Source organism: Centruroides vittatus, unplaced genomic scaffold, assembly GCF_030686945.1.
Source record: "Centruroides vittatus isolate TY-2023 unplaced genomic scaffold, ASM3068694v2 contig_400, whole genome shotgun sequence".
NCBI classification, from domain to species: domain Eukaryota; kingdom Metazoa; phylum Arthropoda; class Arachnida; order Scorpiones; family Buthidae; genus Centruroides; species Centruroides vittatus.
Genome location: NW_027122215.1, coordinates 951,800 through 972,912, shown reverse-complemented (window position 1 = coordinate 972,912; position 21,113 = coordinate 951,800). Strand labels below are relative to the sequence as shown.

General features: G+C 27.9%; 1 protein-coding gene across 1 annotated transcript in view; it reads left to right on the top strand.

Moving 5' to 3' along the window:
• The window catches only part of Mfe2 (peroxisomal Multifunctional enzyme type 2), a 37,615-nt gene extending 17,804 nt beyond the window's left edge, over window positions 1-19,811 (top strand). The window contains 23 exon segments of the mRNA XM_067271655.1: window positions 1,135-1,194; window positions 1,267-1,329; window positions 5,363-5,482; window positions 5,562-5,725; window positions 5,800-5,923; window positions 5,997-6,169; window positions 9,875-9,944; window positions 10,250-10,356; window positions 10,474-10,560; window positions 10,666-10,746; window positions 15,318-15,453; window positions 15,526-15,656; window positions 15,745-15,879; window positions 15,956-16,094; window positions 16,187-16,317; window positions 16,421-16,573; window positions 16,684-16,822; window positions 16,900-16,922; window positions 16,924-17,028; window positions 18,521-18,655; window positions 18,729-18,870; window positions 18,945-19,075; window positions 19,147-19,811. Coding sequence (XP_067127756.1) covers window positions 1,135-1,194; window positions 1,267-1,329; window positions 5,363-5,482; window positions 5,562-5,725; window positions 5,800-5,923; window positions 5,997-6,169; window positions 9,875-9,944; window positions 10,250-10,356; window positions 10,474-10,560; window positions 10,666-10,746; window positions 15,318-15,453; window positions 15,526-15,656; window positions 15,745-15,879; window positions 15,956-16,094; window positions 16,187-16,317; window positions 16,421-16,573; window positions 16,684-16,822; window positions 16,900-16,922; window positions 16,924-17,028; window positions 18,521-18,655; window positions 18,729-18,870; window positions 18,945-19,075; window positions 19,147-19,236 — 2,639 coding nt within the window. The 3' untranslated portion in view covers window positions 19,237-19,811.
• The last annotated feature ends 1,302 nt before the right edge of the window (window positions 19,812-21,113 follow it).

The window sequence follows — 21,113 nt, the reverse complement described above, 5'->3', positions numbered from 1 at the left end:
GTTTCTCATAATGAGCAAATCAAATTTTTTAAAAAATGGCTTGCTTAATGAGCGAAGTTTCACATAACGAGTGACGAGGAGAGTGGATGTCTTAGATTGTGCGCATGCTCCATCATGCTATTATCTGTGATTTTTTTTGTTTTCTGCAAATCGAATTTGCATTTCAGGTTGGTTCATTCCATGCTAGAAGAAAAGATGATGATGATTCACACTCCTTAACAATGTATATTGTATAATTTTCTTTGAATAAACATTATACGCGAGTAAATACAGTATTTTACATATAAGATGATCTCGCATATAGGATGAGGTGTGACTTTAAAGATCAAAATAAAGAAAATTAAATGTATTAATACAATTCTAATTTTATTTCATTTAATCACAAATAAATTACCATCAAATGCACATATTAAGGCAAACAACCATGTTTTCTTGATGCTATCATCTTTTGTCTATTCAGACTCGCTCTTCGAAGCTTAGTTACAATCCTCCTCTTTTCCACTCTTACTCCACAAAGCATCGTCCTCTGATCCGTCGAGTGAATTTAAAATGTAGTATTTCCTGAATGACTGCTATCAGATTTTGAAGAATGCTTTTCCATGCACCTGATACCCATGTAGCAAAACGAAAAGATTATAATGCACGTGACAGAAAAAAGTTTATTTTTAATGATGCAGAATGTACAAATATTCATTAAAAATACCAATTTAAGAAATATGAAATAACTACATTTATTAATCATTGCTAAGTGACCAGCTATTTTCAGATCATCTCTTTAAAAGCAACATTTACCTTGACCTCGATAGCACTCTGCTATAATGGCAGCATGAACTATACATGGTCCACAAAAATTATTGCAAAAACACAAAGGATCTTTCGCTCACATGTGTAGGATGACCTAGGCTTTTGAAGCAGTGAAAAATGCATAGAAACCTTGACTTATGCACAAGTAAATACGGTATTTGAATATTTTTTTCGGCATGAAATGCATTATCATATTTTACATTAAATTCTATAGGAAAAATTGTTTCGCATTATGAGTAAGGTTCTGGAACAAATTATGCTTGTTAAGTGAGGTTCCACTGCATAAGTAAAAATTTATTTTAAAAAGATAATAATTTTAAAATAATTTAGTTCAGTGGCAGCGATCCATTGGTAAAGCATTTCAGTCTGGTTCTCTTACTCCAGAAAATGGTAAATATTAATAGATTTTTTTAAAAATGTTAAGCTGGTATCTCTTAAATTAAAAATTTAATTGTTTTGTAGTTCGTGATAATTGGAAGGAAGTAACTGATTTGAATGGAGCAACCTCTCCTCTTACTGTTCAAGGTATGTATATTTGTTTTGATACCCACAAAATTTGTATAATAAAAACTATTCAGATAATTTTATGTTATATTATTTTTTTGTTCTTAATTTTTAAATATTAAAAAAATGTAAAAATTTGTACATTGAATTAACTAAAGATAACTATTATCATTATGATAACAGAAAAAAATTTAATTGAATGAATACAAGCATTAAAACATTGACATTACAATTATAAATTATAACATTAAAAACTTTCAGACCAGAATATCAAAAATATTACATGTGAAAAGGAATAATTGAATGTTTAGATATTTCATCTTTCTGAAAGATAAATTTAAAAATTTATACTTTTATTTCACTTTAAATATATCTGCTTTTGTGTACAGTAATACCTTGGTTTTCATTGACTTCAGTTACTGTCGATTTTTTTCGCAAAAAATTTGTCTTGGATTTTGTCGACGTGCCATGTGACCTCATTGCTAATATTGGAAAACATAGGGCGACCCACGTGTTTTTTGCTCAGCATGGCGTTGTTTCTCGTTGTATGAGCATTACTCCGCATGTCTAGCCAAACAGTTCCATTGCCTTCCTTCCTTTTAGCTCTATCATGGGACCAAAGAAAGTTTCCAGAGCCAACAGCCCTTCGAAGAAGGCCAGGAACATGACATTGAAGGAAATAATTAAAAAATACAAGAGCAGCATTAAGATTGCTGAAATCAGCTGCATGTACTGTATGGGAAATCACCATCCATGATAAGTTCCGTTGAGGCGAAAAAGGAAACAATAAAGTAAGCTAATGTAGCAAAAGGTGTAAATGTGCTAATGAAATAGAGATTGCAAACACTTGAAGATGCTGAACAGTTATTAATTTTGATCAATCAAAAACAGTTAGATTGCAATTATATTTCAGAGACCATCATATTAGTCTTTTATATTTATTTTATATTAATTTCTTATTGTTTTTAGTATTAAACACTATATTTTTTCTCTATAAAATGTGTTATTGGTATGTATTGAATGAATTAATTGGATTTACATTAATTCATATGAAAATAATTTCCTCGGTTTTCATTGGTTTCGGATTTCACCGATTGTTTTCAGATGGATTATCGACAGAAACCGAGGTATTATTGTATTTATTTCAAATATTAGAAAATCAGTTTCTCAATAAATAAATGTATAAGTCTCTAAATATTAATTGACTTTATGCTTATTGTTTAATTTTCATGTTCTCAGGGAACATTTTCATTAATATTTTATTTTAAGGATAAAAGATGTTTAATGATTTAAAGTACTTGATTGCTTGCTATTTTCTCAATTACTTGTTTGTTCTTTGGACTTAGCTTAAAGTTGCTATTGAGAACAAATAATACTGGAACACTCCTTTTGATGGAAAAAGTAGATTTATTTTCTATAATTTACAACAGATATGCATTTTGGATTCTATGCCTCGATATACATAATAAAATAAGGACTGAAAAAGGGCATAGAGCTTGAAATGCATATCTATTGTAAATTATAGAAAATAAATCTACTTAGTCCATCAAAAGGAGTGTTCCTGTATGATTTGTTCTTAATAGCAATTTTATGCTAAGTTCCATTTATATTATTGTATCAAATTTATTTAAAAAAGGAATTTTAAAACTTTTCTTTTATTTAATATACGAGGGCAGTTTTTCAAACTCTGATGGTCCCTAAAACAAAGACAAGTGTAAATAACAAAATGAATTTATTACCAAAAGTTAGGTACAAACATGGTTACTTTTTGACATAATCACCGTGAAGATTGAGGAATTTGTCATATCTGTGGATGAGCTTTTCCATCACCTTGTCATAGAATGTTGCTGCCAGTGAATTGAGATGGCCTTAACAACTTTGTTTTGAAGATCATCATTAGTCTCAAACCTCTGCCCTGCTAGCCACATTTTCAGTTTAGGAAAGAGGTGGAAGCCTTCATACATTAAAAAGTTTTAAGCTGGGTGGAAGTCTCCACCACCTTTAAACACCCAGCGTATAGCCCCGATTTAGCACTGAGCAACTTTCACCTCTCCCGAACAGGAATAAAGGCTAGGAGGTCAGTGGTTTGAGACTAATGACGATCGTTAGTGGCCCATCTCAAGTCAGTAACCATGTTTGTACCTAACTTTTGGTAATAAATTCATTTTGTTATTTACACTTGTCTTTTTTTTATGGACCATCGGAGCTTGAAAAAAAAAAACAGCCTACATATTATATAATATTATAATGATTTGTCATTTATTGCAGCATTTATAATTTAAATATTTGTTTTTAAAAGAAAAACTGAAATTTTCTTATTAGCAAGAAGACATTTTTGATCATTCTCACAATATAATTTATTTTTGTTGTTAAGTGTTTTAAAAAATATCTTTTAAATTTCACTGATACCAAGTTTAACACATTAATTATACTTTATAATTAAATATAAAAAATATTAAGCAATACATGAGTTTTGATAATACATTAAATGCAATAAAAAAAATTTCATAATTTTAATAATTTGACAAGCTTAAAATATTTTTCAAATATAAACTGAAAATTTATTTTAATTTTCATTATGTTTAATTATATTGGGTTGTTTGGAAAGTAATTTCCTTTTTTCATTACTAGAGGAATTGGATGTATTTTTACCAGTCAATTTTATTTTAAACCACATTTTCATTATATACTTTGACAACTGACATTTTAAGGCTTATTTGTAAAAAATTTCGTTTGATTCTGTACAATTGTTTTTTTTTTTTTTTTTTTTTTTTTTTTCGGTGACCCATCAAATATGGAAAATCGAAAACATCATTTTTGGCATATTTTGCTTTTTTATAACTAAAAAATCAAAATGCTGTTCAAACAAGAAAAAAATTGTGGTACATGTTTGGAGAAGATGTGTTGAGAGAAAGACAGTGCCAAAACTGGTTTACAAAATGCTGGCAATTTTAATATCGAAGATACACCACATTCTGGATGGCCATTTGAAGCCAATGAAAACAAAATAAAGGTACTGATTGAAGCAATCTGCTGTATAACAACATGTGAAATCACTAAGAGATTAAATCTGTTAAATTGAACCATTTATTATTACTTAAAACAAATTGGTTTCATTTCAAAGCTCGATATATGGGTTTCACATGTTATTAAAGGGAGATGCTCTCTATGGTGGGATTTTAAAGAAATTTTTTTTTTTTTGATCTTTTACCAGACAATTTAACAATTGATTCAAAAGTGTACTGCCATGAGTAATATCATCAAACAGAAAAGAATTGATCAACAAACAAAGTGTAGTGTTTTACCATGATAATGCCAAATTTCACACAAGTTTGGTAACTTGTCAGAAATTGTTATAGCTTAGATGGGATGTGTTATTACACCAACCATATTTGCCATATCGGGCACACTCAGATTATTACTTGTTCCGGTCTATACAAATTTTTTTTAACTGTAAGAACAATACTTGAAATGACAATGTCAAAAATCACTTGGATCAGTTTTTTGTAAACAACAATCAAAATTTTTATGAATGTGAAATCATGCTACTTCCAGAAACAATGACAACAGGTATTTGACCAAAATGGTCAATATATAATTCAATAAAATATTTATTTATTATAAGAATATTGCGTTTACTTTTCTGTGGAAAAAACGAAATTACTTTCCAAACAACCCAATAGTTTATATTAACTTTTTTGGTTATTTGAAGTAAGTTATTGAGAACAAGTAGAATTGTTTTTACCTTGGATTAATAATAATCCTTTACTTCATCTATTATAAACAAAACAAAAAGGAAGCAATATGCACAGGACTAGATCATTTACTATGTATTTTTTTAGTTTGTTAATTATATTTTATGCTGATTACAGTAAATAAGAATTGTTTATACTCTCTAGGTTATAGTAGTTAGGTTTAAATTGTAAACTACTTAATATTAGAATTAAAATAGTTAACATTTTTTAATTGATTTGTTGTTGTTGTTATTTTTATGTAAGTGACTAAATATTTATTAAATGATTCTTGTTGATTAAAACTTTTTTATAATATTTAGAGGAAATGCAGGAATTAATAGAAGCTATAACTGGTCAACTTCAAGTAAAGCATTCTTCAAGTGCAAATGGAGCAAAATATACTTATACTCCTGATAGTGCCATACTTTATGCATTGGGCAGTGGGTATACACTTAAACTATTTTTTCGAGTTCAGGAGTATTAATTAAATGAAAAATAATAATTTTTAATTTTATACAGTTGGTGTTTCTTCAAAACAAGATGATTATCTTAATTTTTTATATGAAGGAAGTGAAAATTTTTCTGTGCTTCCTACATTTGGTATTTTACCAGGAATGTGTGCAGTTTTTGATTTTGCACCGTTTCAAGAAGAAATGCAGAGACTTAATGCAGATCCCACAAAAGTGAATATAAAATTATATTTTTTAACTTATTTTTTTTAATTTTAAGTTAATAATGTAAATTATGTTAATATTAGATGCTTCATGGAGAACAATACTTAGAACTTTATCAGCCTTTGAATCCTGCTGGTACATTATATTCAACATGTCGATTAGTGGATACTATAGATAAGGGAAGTGGTGCTGTGATTGTTGCAGATGGTAAGTATAACTCACAGTACTTTATTTATAGTTTAATAAATCACATTTCATTTTCTTTTTTAATGATTTTTAGTTGATACATTTAATGAAAATGGGGAAAAAGTTGCTTTCAACCAGTGGGTTGTTTTTCTTGTTGGTGCTGGAAATTTTGGAGGGAAGCGTAATTCAGAAAAGATCAAAGCAGTTTTGCCAACACCAAATAGACCTGCTGATTCAGTTATTGAAGAAACTACACATATTGATCAGGTGTGTTTTGGTTATTGTTATGAACTAATTAATATAACTTTTAAAATATATTTGAAATAAGTACATGATAATTTATTTAATATGCAAGTCATTATATTATACAAATAATTTATATAAAAGCTAAATCTTCTCTCAATAATTTAGTAATACTTGACATAGATATTGAGAATTAGAAACATTAATTGTAAATACAAATTTAAGTCAGAATTAAGCTATTAAAAAACTATATAAGAGAATTTACATTTGAAATATTTGATATAAAGCAGAAAACTTAAATCTAATATATAATTTGTGTATATTCAGTTACAGCCAAATTAAATAATTGATGATAATACGTTAAATATATTTTATTTCAGAATTTTATAAATTTTAATTTGCAATAATTAACAGTGAAATAACATAATCAACCAATGATATAAAAATATTAATTTAAAATTTTATCATTATTCTTCTTCATAAAAGCTATGATAAAATTAAATATATGAGGTTTTAAATAAGTTCAACTAAATTTATCTTAAAAAGTCAATATTGGAAAATGTTATACAGTCATCCCCACTTAATTTGAAATGCTTAAGACCTTGAAAATGGGACTTTGAATTATCCAATTTCAAACTTAAAGGGGTAATTTTTTTAAAAACAAATATCTGTACAAATTTTTATACTGTTATACAGACTGTTCATGCTACATATGGTGCCAAAAATTTTGTTAGAAAGCATTTTAAAATTTTTGATTTTTTGGCTTCTATTAAATATTTATTGCATTAACTAGTTAAATCTGTTGTTTCTCTTTCAAAATAATCAAATTTTAAGTTCCTATTGTAATTAAAACTCTGTAGAGCTCAGACTATTTCAAGAAATCAGGGCAAAATCAAATTTTAATGGAGTAAATTGCAGAACACTGCATGTGGGAGACTGATGACATCATTTGACTCACAGCTGTGCTTTGGCAGAAAGCTTCAATACATGTAGTTCAAAGAGGAATACAGTTTAATGCATTTCCCATGTAAAGTCTTTGGAGAGTAATGTGAGATAGGGGAGTTGAGACTCCTAAATGCTAATTACAAACAATCCAATGCAGATATGGACATGAAAATTACACAGTTGGTAGTAAACATCTAAACGAACAAGAGGCATTAAAATTTTAAATTTAACATGTCTCACTTTAGCACGAGGAGGAAATAAAAAGCCATTATAAGAGCTGCATGTAGATGATATAGTATTTAACGTGTTTATAAGTTATAAGAATCCAAAACAGAAACTCTCATTTGCCAGGCAGAAGGGTATTTGCTAACAACTGCCAGAAAAGAAGTTGAGCTTCCTGAAACAAAAATAAAGTTTTCACCTAGCCCTACCAGGAGATAAGAAGTGTTTTATAGTAATTTCATTAGAGTATTTGCTGTATAGTCTTCATATCAAAAATGTTATAGAGAAAGCACTCAGAATTAACATAGTGAAGAAGTTTAGAAATTTTGGTGGCAGTAGACAAGAAGGAAAAAACTAAGGCAGAAATAGCAAAGGAATATAACATTCCTTTATATACCATCTATACATATCTGAAGAGCAGAAGTACTCTTGAATCTTCTGCAGCTGCAGAAGGACACAACATTCATGGAAGCTAATATGGATGAAGTCATTTGTGAATGATTTTGCAATGTAAGGGCAAGAAATTGTCCAATTTCTTGCCCTTGCATTGGCAGGAATATGTGCAAGAAATGTGATGACCAAGAGGCTGGAGAGGTGGGCCTAGACTTCAAACCTTCGAATGGATGGTTTGTTTTCAAAAACATCATTGAATTGTTTCTTTGATGTCAAGTGGAGAGGCAGCATCTATGGATTTAAAAGTTGAAAACTGGGAGGAGCATGTTAAGCTTGTGATGAAAAATTATCTGCAGAGGGACATCTTTAATTCTGATGAAACAGGGCTGTTTTTGAATTGCCTACCGAATCAGATCCTCTTGTATAAAGGTCAAAAGTGTCGATCTGGAAAAAGTCCAAAGTGTGGATGACAGTTTTGCTTGCTTGCAATGCCGATGCTAATGAGAAGCTCACCCCATTTGTTATTGGTTGGTATACAAAACTTCAGTGTTTCATGGTAATTCCTCATATTCCACATGAATATGCTTCCAGTAAAAATGCTTGGATGACTGGCAAGTTATTTCACGAATGGTTGCTTCAACTGGACCGAAGAATGATGGCACAAAAGAGGAAAATTGTTCTCTCTATGGATATATGTACTGCCCACAATCAAAGAGAAGTCATCCTGGAGTCCATATGGGTACTTCTTTTGCTGCCAAATTCAACTACTGTGCTGCAGCCATTGGATCAAGGAATAATTCTTTTCTTCAAATCATTTATTGGCAGCATTTAGTATGCTATTGCTTAAGAGAAATTAAGCATAGGAATGTTCAAATTGATGCTGCAAGAAAATGGATGGTTTTGGATTCACTTAGAAACATTGCTTCTTCCTGGGAAGCCATGACACCTAATGTAATTAAAAACTGCTTCTGAAAAAGTGGTCTGACTCACCAGCAACGGGAGGTGGTTGCAGATGATATGGCTCTTGAATGCCCTGAATGGGAGGAATTATCTTGCAAAGACATGCAAGGAAATTTCAAAGGCTTTGTCAAATTGGATAATGAACTAGAAACATTCTGCCTCTCTTAGTGAAATTCAGGAAAATCCTTGTCAACAAGCAAAAGAAAGTAACAGCAAAAAGGATGATGGTGAACAACGGAAGTGCTCCAATTGGAATGAAGCATGGAATTGAGAATTCCAATTCCATGTTCATTCCAATTGGAAGCACTTCCCACAATAAGAGTTTTGGATGCTTTAATTTCATGCAAGGATGTTCATCAAGTGTTTTTGAAGCATTTAACAAGCTTAAGCAACTTTGTTCAGGACTGTTATTAACTTGGATGCAATCAAAACTAGACAGCTATTTTAAGAAAGTTTATATTATACCGCATTAAGTTTTACAGTATTATCATTTATATTATTTATATCATTTATATTTTAAGAAAATGTAATTTAAAAAATAAAAAATTCCTGCTCATTTACTGTATGTTTTTTAATTGATGATTTTAATTGATTGCATAAAACCCAGAAAAAACATGACAATTGGCTTTATCAGTTCCCTTTCTTAACAAAAACATTTTTTTTGTACATTTTTAATTTAATTTTAATGTGATTTAGTTGGAAGTGATGTCACATGACCCTGAGAAATGTAGATGTTTCTGATTCTGACTTGGTTTACATTTTGTTTCTCATGCCACACTGAACCATTTCCTGTAAACTGTGGTTAGGTGTTGATACATGATACTTCAGTGTCATGTCACTTCAAATTAATGGAGAAAAGAGTTGCTTTGGGATCGAAATTCCACTTTGAATTAACAGAAAAGCAAGTTCAAACTAAACGAACTAAAACATTAGGAATTTCCGTTAAGGCATCTGGGGAATCACAAGTGCTTCGAACTAAATGGGGGTTTCGAATTAAGTGGGGATGGCTGTATAAATAGATTTACATAATAACATAAATAAAAGTAGTTAGTAGATGGTATTTATTGACTTATTAGTTGTATAAATACAAATTTTGAAAAATATTATTTAATTATCCTTTTAAAATTAGTCACACAATGAAAACAATTCAAAGTTGAATTCAAAAGAAGTTTTGTGTATTACTTAAAGAATGAATTTGTTATTTTTTAGGCAGCTTTATATCGACTCTCTGGGGATAAAAATCCAATACATATTGATCCTGTTTTTGCAAGTTTAGGTGGTAAGGAAGTCTAGTTTTTTAATTTTTTGTTTATATCAAGTTTTTATTTATTTCTTTGAAACTACACATTACAATGCTAGTTGACTTACATTAAAATAATCTAAGAAAGTTAAGTCAAGAGAAATAAAAATAAATATAGAATAAAGAAATACACAAATTAAATAATTAGAAAATTATGTAAATATAAACTTAGTTTTTTTTTTCTATTGAAAAAGCGATACTTTGAAATGAATATTATTATACATAGCATTGCAAATTAACTAGCATTGCAAAAATATACTTTTTAAAAAAAGATTAATCAACAGGTTATTCTAAACCAATTATGCATGGTTTGTGCTCACTTGGATTTGCTGCACGTCATGTTCTTAAACAGTATGCCAATAATGATGTGAAAAAATTTAAAGCAATAAAGGTAATTGATTATTACTGTATAATTATACATTTGTACTTTATATATATATAATTATACATATTATTAATTATAATTATATAATTAAATTTTTAAAAATAAATTTCATTTTTGTAATAGGCAAGATTTGCACGTCCAATTGAACCAGGGCAAACAATAAGGACTGAAATGTGGAATGAAGGAGGGAGAGTATACTTTCAATCATCGGTAATTTTTCTTAAATTGATAATTTTTATCTATAATTAAGAACAGAATTTAAATTAAAACATAGTTCTATTTTAAGAATATTGAACACTGAATTTTATTATTTAGGTTGCAGAGACCAATAAACCTCTTTTATCTGGAGGATATGTAGATTTTGTAACTGCATCACCGACTGAAGTTCCAAAATCTGTAAGTTAAAATATTCTTAGTATCTAAGAAAGTGATAAACTTGTCTGTTTTAAACACATTCAGTTTTTTTTTTCTTTTAATGTATATTGTGTTGTATTTTTTACATTCACAAATTCATAAATATTTTTACAAGTTTTTATTACACATATATAATATATTTGTAAATGGTGATAAACAATTAGAAAAATTTTATAAATGATAAAGTAATACATATACAAAAAGTTACATTATTATAAAGAAAATGCAGAAAATATTTTTCCTTTTACATTTTATGAAATTTATTTTGTATGTTGTTTTTTTGTTGTAAACAAATTAAGATATAAATAATTTCATGCCAAACTTTTTGCTTATAAGCTTTGATAATTGCTATCTGTAATTAATTACCAGCAAATCTTATACTGATATTTCAGTATAACATTTGATCATGTGATAAATGTTATTCTCTTGTAAAACACTCATATGAAATTGAGGGAGTTTTGAAACATTACTATCTCCACTTTAGTGTTGTTATATATTTTAGTTGCCATTAACAAGTCTTTAGAACTAAAGTTAAATTTAAATGACAGTTCCTAATACTGTCATTTGTTTTACCATTCATATTATAACAAGCATAATAATAAGTATAGGGTCTTTCAAGCAATGTGCCCCAACTATTTCTTGGTTATTGTTATGAACTCATATTGATTAATAAACATACATTCTTATGTAAATGTCTCTATTTTTCAGACTAAATAACATCCTGGAAGTATCCTGGTGCCAATCATGCCAATTGTTTTGAAAATTTTTATCACTTTTTCACCAGTATAACTTTCAATCTTGTCAAAAATACTCACAATGACTTTCATCAGGTTGTTGATTCTCAGGATCTTCCTGTATATACTGCTGTCCTTCACAAAACAGCATGGGAAATTGTCACGAGGATTTAAATCTTGCAAATAGAGAACCTATTGCACACTCTTCTGGAACAACCATACTGCATGGTTGGATATTAAAAGGTCACAAAAAATGCTGAAAAGGAGTTCTGTATTGACATTAATAGTGTGTTGTTGAGTGCTGTCTTTCATAAGTCATATTTTTTTCCAAATTTTCTAACTTGATAAAAAAAAAAAAAAAAGGTAAAACTTCATTTTTATGGATGTTGAAACAAACAATGGTATTGAAGGTTTGATAACTAATATTGGTCTAATTATGCCTTGGTGACTTGTTGCTGTCCAGATAGTTGTTTTCTGAGGATGTAGTGGCATCTTTATGAATTTCTGCGGGTTTCAGTGACCTGGAATTGATAATTTTACCAATTGACATATCCTCCCAGATGGAAGTGCACTTTGTCTGAAAAGCACACAGATTGAGCATTCATAACTTTATCATCGATTAGATTGAAAATTGCACTCACTCTATCGGTTCTACATTGTTCCATTCCCTGAGAATTGCTTGGAGTTTGTATGGATACAATATACAGTGTTCCATTGCAAAATTTGATGGATGTTGTTCTGTGATACTCCAGTTTTCTGGATAAATTCTATTGATAGAATCTCTCTGGGACACCAAAACAGTCTCTCTGACTTTCCAGGTGTTGGTTCAACTAGGTTACTGACCCTTTCCTCTTGTTCACTGGAGGTTAATGTTCAGAGTTGACAATGTATGTACTTGTGAAACCAGTTGTAAAGTTGCTGGACACATTGTGAATTCAACTTCTTACTCATCCCTGGATCAAATTCAATTATTACAGTTCAATATGTCATGATGACAACCCTCCTGTGCATAAAAATGCTTCACAAACCAGATTTTTTTGTTCAAGTTTTAAGGCTTCTGTTACTAAAACTGTTTTTTCTTTACAGACTCACAGTAATGTTATCTGCATCTATGAGATTATCCAAACTAATTTGCATGAGTAATTGCTGCAATATAATGGTCTTTGCACATGGTTATAAAGATCTTATAGAAACAATAGAATAATTGAAAGAATTATAATGTATAGAATAAGCAGTTTGTTGCTATTACATCTTATAAAATACAGGAGAAAAGAGTACCTGGTATGTAAGAAATAATTTTGTGACAGAAGAATTTATTAGTTTTTCTTCTACTTTGATAATGATCTGAATTTGTATTTCTATAAATTTCATACATAAGCAATAAATATACAGTAAAACCTGTCTATGGCGACCACTCATGGTTCCTTCAAAAAGTGGTCTTTTAGACAGGTGGTGCTGTAATACCGAATTTCCATACATATTTTGTGCACTTTTTAGCCATTTCTACTAAGCAAAACTCGAGGTGAGCAAAAATAAGCGAATTTTTTCAACAATAGAGCTATATTGGTATTGTATTTTATTCTTATCAGATAACTCGATTTACAGGAGTCGTCATGATTTTATAAGACAGATTTAATACCAATATTTTAAAGATTAATACAATACTTGCATTTTCTCAATTATAATGCACACTTTCTTTTTTCTGATTTAATAAATTCAACTTGGTTCTATTTGTTTGCTCCTCAGTTATGTGTATTATGTCATCGATATACAAGTGCATTGTATCTCTCCATTACTTTGGTTGGTTTTTGTTAGTTTAATCTTATTTTAACTTTAAAAATACTGTGTTTTTTTTAATATTTAATATTTTCTTAAGTACAATAAGAAAAATTATTAATTAATAATAAAACGATTTTATTATTTTCTCTTATAATACGATTTCATTACATTCCGTGATTGTCCCCGGAATCAAAAAAGGAAGGTTGCCTGTAAAACTGATTTTTGCATTAATGCATTTATTGTTTTTTGAATATTTTGCATGCGAAAATTACTTGGATATTATTTTTTAAAAAATATTGTGGAAATAAGGTAGGTTGATACAGAAACCATTTATTGCACATATATTGTATATGAGCTTTAAAAAAATGAATAAATAAAATAAATTTTATCAAACGATGAGATCAGTGGATTAATTGTATTGTGTACAATATTTTATACCCCTAAGGAAAATACTGTAGATCTACAGTAAAATAAATTTCGTTTTCTCACAGTTAAACTTTTCCGTTAATTACCATTGTGATAAACCATTTTCACTTTCTCTGATAACTTTAACACAATCTTCTAACAACAGCACTTTCCATTTGTTTCATTTTTTGGACAACTTTGAACAATCTGAAATGAATTTCCTTTGTTGCTAGACTAATTCATTAATACCTGCACCTAATTTCAAGAGTGGGAGAAGTGCCTGAGGTGGGTTTGAACAAGAGTTTAGACCAGATATATTCATGGAAATGGTCGTTTATTACAGTTGTTGTATGTTGTTCAGACCAAAAATCGATGCCCATGGTCACATTACACAGGTGGTCATTTAATATGGGTAACTTACATGAAGACTCGATGTATAAAGTATTCCATGCCAGAAATTTTTGCCTGTTTTGACAGGTGCCCGTTGAATGCAGGTGGTGGCCTAAGCAGTTTTCACTGTACTTCCATTTACACTATCTACTGTATTCAGTTTTAATTATACAATTTGAAATGTTTCTACTATACTAACAAGACAAGTCGTAGTTCCATATTTATGAAATTTATTAGGAAATTAAATAATTGTAGTTAGTGAACAAATTTAAAGATATATATATAATTTATATTTTCTATTTAATTAATAATATGAACTAAGTTTTTTGTACATTTTGTATATTTTTGGGGATTAATTATTTTAAAAGAACTGAAAATTTTCTGCATTTTTTAATAAATAAAAGTTTAGAAAAAGTTCATTATATGAAAGCTGAAAGTAAATGAATGTCAGATTTTAAAAAGTTGCATGATTAAAATTATGACAATAGCAATTTCAACAACAATAGCAATAGCAATAACAATAGTAATTTCAGTGCATTTTTTTTACTAGTTTGTTTTTATTTTTAATGATTTTAAAAAAAATTATATGAAATTGATGTTTATAAATATTACTTAAAAAATAAATATAAATCATAGAAGAGTCAAGAAGCCACTTTAAAATGTTTATAATAAAAATTCTAACTTCTGGCTTCATTCTCAGATGCAATCTATAAATCCTAAAGTTAGAATGTTTAAGCTAATTATACCAACTAAAAAACACCTTTACATTTTGTGAAAATTAAAATTTTAAGATTTAAATTTAGCAAGACTTGAAATTTTTAAAAATATTTTTACATTGACAAATTAGCAAAGTAATAAGATGATTTTTAAACTTAATACATATAAAAACTTGGTAAGACATGAAAACTATAACTCTACACTATGAGAAAATAAAAAAACACAATATAAACTAACATCTTTATCAGATTTTCAATTGGATAATAAAATATAACATGTGCATTCATAAATGTTTAGATTTTTGATTTTTATATAAGTATAAAAAATTAGTTTAAAAAAATGTTGAATTTTTCAAGAAAAAACATCTACTGAAGTTACTTAAACCTAGGTATCAAGAAAACTCTCTCATTTCAGGGTCTCTCAACTCCTTGATTAGTAACTTTTTATACAATATTTTCAATGAAAAAATAATCTTTGAAAAATATATACCTTTAAAAAAACACTTAACTTAAACTGTATTGTTTCAAGAATGTTACTCTAAAAAGTGATGCTGTTTTTCTGGAAATTGGAAGAAGATTGCAAGGTATGCCTGAATTAGCTTCAAAAATAAAGGCAATATATCAATGGAATATTTTAAAGAATGGACAAAAAGCTTCTCAATGGAGTATGTATATTTTTCAACATAGGCTATTAATCTTAGTGAAGAAAATATCATAAAAATGTTTTATATATTTAGTTGTAGATCTAAAAAATGGACAGGGTTCAGTGTACAGGGGAGAAGCAAAAAATGAAAAACCAGGTTGTGTATTGACTTTAGATGACGATGATATTATTTCCTTAGCTTCTGGAAAAATGGATGCACAGAAAGTAAATATTTTTTAATAACATTCCAAGAAAAGATAGTTTTGTTTTTAAAATTAATATTATACCTAATTCATTATTATATTATTTTAAGGCTTTTATGACAGGAAAATTGAAAATTTCTGGAAATATATTTCTGGCTGAAAAATTACGTCCACTTCTAAACGGCCGAACCAATAATAATCAAAATAACAAAAATAATAATACTTCAAATGATGATAATTCAAAGGTTTAGTTAATTTAAATTTTATAATATAAATTTTTATACTTTTTATATTAATTATTGATTTATTATTAAAATATAGAAAAATCCTCAACTGAAAAGTGACCAGATATTTATAGGAATGAGAGATTTGATTAAGTCTAATCCTGATCTAAGTAAAAGAATTCAAAAAATATATCAGTGGAACATAAACAAAGATGGTAAATTAGCATCACAGTGGAGTAAGTATAAACTAATTTTAATTTTGTTGTTGTTTTAAATTTTTAAAAAATGCAATATGAACAAGACTTAAATTTTGACTATTATTATACAGCATTAGATTTAAAAAATGACATTGGTGACTTATATAGAGGTGTACCTAAAAGTGGAAAAGCTAATTGTACTCTTATCCTGGAGGATGACTTATTTGCAGATATTTCAAATGGAAAAGTTGATCCTCAAAAGGTAAATTGAAACTTTTAACAATTGTACTCTTTATAAATGTGTAAATGAATGCAAATCTTATTAGATTTTTAATAATTTTTATATAATTATTTATTTATTTTAGGCATTTATGTCAGGAAAATTTAAAATTCAGGGTGACATTTTAGCAACACAAAGATTACAAGATGTTTGGAAATCATCTCCTCCAGTTCAAAAGAAACCTGTTCCAACAGAAAAAGTACAAATAAATAAGTCAGAAAATTCAGCTATTGAAGAGGTTGTTTAACTTATTTCATGCAAAATATAATATTGTAAATTTAAAAAAAGTTTTTCTAAATCTAAAACGTAAAATGTAATTATCTTATTATATTTAATTTTGTTATTTAGCCTCCTTCCTATCTGAAAGCAGATATTTTGTTTGGTATCTTTGCTGAACGCTTGCATGAAGAACCAGATTTAGCAAAAAAAATGAAAATGATTTATCATTGGACCATTTTAAAAGATAAAAAGAAAGCTACAGAATGGAGTAAGAGATTTTATTTAAATTTCACATTTATATTTTCAGATAAAACAAAAATATTTATTAAAACTTTTATGTTTTAGCTATTGATTTTAAGACTGAAAAGGGGTGCGATTTATAAAGGACCACCAAAAACCAAACCAGATGTAACTTTAATTGCAGATGATGAAGATTTAATTGCGCTTTTATTAGGAAAATTAAATCCTCAGAGAGTTAGTAATTGTTTTTTATAATTATAAGCAGGATATTTTTCTTTCTCTCTTAGCTATAAATTCAAATAATGTGCTTTAAATTATATTATTTTATTGTTTAGCTGATTTTTATATATATATATTTATGCATATAGTATGCAATTTTAGAAATCTCCCTTTACTTTTATATAATTTAAATTTCATCGGACAAAATTTTCTGTACATTTATTCATAATGTTTTAGAAATTATAATGGCTCATTCAAGAAACCAACAATGTTTTATTTTAAAAATGTTTTTAACTACACTTGAGTCAACTTCAGCCACAAACTATTTGTAAGCTCTTATAACATCCAATGGAACATCAAATGAAATTGAATCAAACAACTGCATTTAAATTAGATAATTTTAATTTCATAAAAAGTAGATAATCGAGGAATTACTTTTTGTTTAAATATCAGTAAGATTAATTTATTACAATTTATTTGAATTAAAAACAATATAATTGTAATAAGAATTTTTCTAATATTTAATTAATTTCATAAATATAACATCAAATACTTGAATTTATCAAGTTAATTTCCATTAATATAATCCAAAATATATCCAGGATCTCTCTCTCTCTCTTATATTCCTTTTGTAAAATTTTTCATCTTATGTTACATTTAGCTGAAATTTTTGATTAAATACATTTTAAACTTGAAAATAATATTGAATAGTAATTTTCTTATTGATAAATATATGTATCATGTGCTTAATAAATAAACAAAAAGGTTTACTTTAAATACAAGCAAATTTATATTTTGATTTCTAAAAGATTTGATTTGTTGCGATAGATTTAAAACTTTTTCCGTTTTCTTAGCATCAAAACACGAATTTTCAAATTCTATTCCAAATACAGTAGACTCTTGCTAATCTGGCTATTCATTACATGGACAGATGGACAGGTGCCAGATTATCAAAAGATTACCTAAAGACAATGAATGATATGACTTGTTGCCCTTTGTTACTGATTCTTTTTGGAGGAAAGCAGACAAATAATATGATGCACTGACGTGCAATACTGTACCCAAAAACAAAACTCAAGTAAATAGGAAAACAGGACTATGATACCACTAACCTTCTCATGGAAATGGAATCATATAAGCAATCACAATGGATATTATGCTGAATAATTGAGAGATCAGATTAGCAAGAGAATACTGTGTTTGTAATACATATATTTATAATTTGAATATTTCATTGTTTTCATTCTAATAAAAATTGCCATATGATTACAAAATTACTATTAATTCATAAATTATTGTAAATAATAGAATTACATAAATACAATAAATATGAAATCAGTAGTTTGATCCTTAACAAAAAAATATTGAAACATAGGAATTATGTGTATAGGCATATTGTTTTATACATTATTTTATTATAAAATTACTTACTCTAATCTAATAATGTAGGTTGGAGAAATTCTGATTAAAAACAAAACTTGACTAATTATAAATTTTTAAATTTAAGGCTTTTATGACTGGAAGATTGAGAATTAAAGGAAATATTATGCTAACACAAAAATTGCATCAATTATGGCAAGAAATTCTGAAGAGCAATAAGGCTGCAGAATTGCCAGTCCTTGCATCCATCTTTGCAGACAAGGTGACTATTTTTCTTTGATTTTACTTTCTGCATATCCAAGACGATATTAATGGGTATCAAATTACTATTTCAGCCTCTTGATACAAATTTAAAAAGTGAGGGCTACATTGTATCATTTGCCAAAAAGATATCAAAAATGACTAATTTACAAACCAGAATTGGATCAATTTTTGAATTAAATATTACTAAAAATAAGCAGCCAGTTAAACAGTGGAGTGAGTTTTTTTTATATTTTACATTAAATGTCTTTTATGTACAGTGTGAACATCTATGTACAAATTTTTTTCAGCTCTTGATTTAAAAAGTAGTCAGCTCAATTTATATCGTGGAAAACCAAAAAGTGAAAAATCAAACAGTACAATTACTTTGGAAGACGATACATTTGCAGAATGGGTAACAGAAAAGTTACCAGGACAAAGAGTAAGCTTCGTTTTTCTTTTTATAAGTAATTTAGATTATGTATTGTAATATATGTAATTTTTTTTTCCTAGATTATCCAGGATAACTTAGTTGGAATATCTGGAGATAAAGCTGCAGCAGAAAAATTATTGAATATTTTTTCAGCAAAATCAAAGTTATAAAATTCAAATTATTTTAAAAATGATCAGGAAAAGGATGACCTCTAATCTTCAGTCTTCTGTATTTGTATGAGAGAGAATGCAATCAAAACAGATGGCTGCTCTATTAAATAACGAGTTAATTAATCTATATTTTAAATGCAGGTTTATATTTGATCATTTTTATAAATTAATTATATATATATATATGATTGTTTATTTTTTATGCTTAATTTTTATTTTATTATGATAGTAAAAATTAAAAACAACAAAAATATATTCTTAGTCATTTACTAATGTAAAGTTTGAGATAGTTACTTAATTTTTATCTCAATTTTAAAAAAATTAAAATTTATAGATTTAGTCAATCATTTTTATACATGACTATAAACAATTATTTTTTTATATACCACGTGAATGATACTATTAAGTACAATATCTTTTATACAATATTTGTATTTGAAAAATTTGACACTTGTAATTATCCTTTGATAAGGAAGTGTCTTATAATACCTCCTACTGTACAAACTATTAAGCTGCTATGTATCATATAGATTCAGATAAGGTATTAAATGTTTAATTAATATATATAATAAAAATTTGTCTTTTATTTTTCAACTAAATTGACAATTATTGAAATTTCACTATGGTTCATTTATAATATCTGTTTTGTTTACTTTTAGTGTTATATTAAGTATACAAATAATGTTACCAATGGCGTGCCGTCCATGGAGGCTGTGGAAGCACCATATTTCCTAAAATTTAAATACATATTGTGAGATTATTTTCATATTTTAACGTACTTTGAATTACTGTATATTTCCGCAGATAAGACGAGGTATAAATTTTCGTCAAAGTTGTATAGTTTTAGCATATATCTGTCCTATAAGACAATCCCCAAACTATCAATGGCCTAAGAATTTAGTTTAGATCAGCAATCGTCTGGATAATACACAATACTGTATAGCGTATACAGAATTATGTTCTATTCGTAATTTTTCGAATGAACAAATTTTATTTTCTGCCTTGCTATTGTTGCAAATGTTTGCACTTATTCAGTCATTTGGGTAATAATCTTGACTATTCACAAAAACGTCGTATAGGTTATTCTATTTTGTGGACATGCCCTACTTTCTACTAGTAAATAATTACGGTTTGTTCGTTTTTTATAATGGTTTAGATTGAAATTTATATAAATTAAATTTTTTTGTCTGTCCTATAAGACGACACTAGATTTTGGGAGCCTTTTTTTTTTATGGTTCAACCATTGTCTTATCCATGGAAATATACGGTAATTAAAATTAATATTTCATTATAACTGCATTATGTATCTTATTTCTATACATAATGTGAAAAAAGCGATAAGATTGCTATCGTGTATTCGAATATAAATTCGTATAGAGAGGGTGCAGTCATGTGATATAACGTCATCGCTCCGCCCAACAAAACAATCGTCCGCCATATTGGTTGCTGATTTCACGTTACCCTGCTTGATCACTTTATTACATCAACGTGGAAGAAAGGAATTTTACTGGCTTTGCAGCCGATTTAAAAGATAATGATTTGATAAAATATAAAGAGAAAACTTCTTTTATTGAATTGGATCCATAAGAAATGAAACAAACGGATATTTCATCCAACGATTTAACCACATGGCCAACTATAGAACATGGTCATAATTAGTTGAAGCGGATTTGTTCATCGTGATATTTTATTCGTAATGATCTAAATTTGCTTGTGGGAAAGGTACGTACGTATCTTCATGTGAGACTTTCCATTACTCATAACATAACTGCATTAATATAAAGATGAATGTAATTTTATATTTAGTCACATTTTAAGTTAAATTGTATTTATAATTACCATTAAATTTATTTTTGTCACTAAGGTTTTGTGTTGCG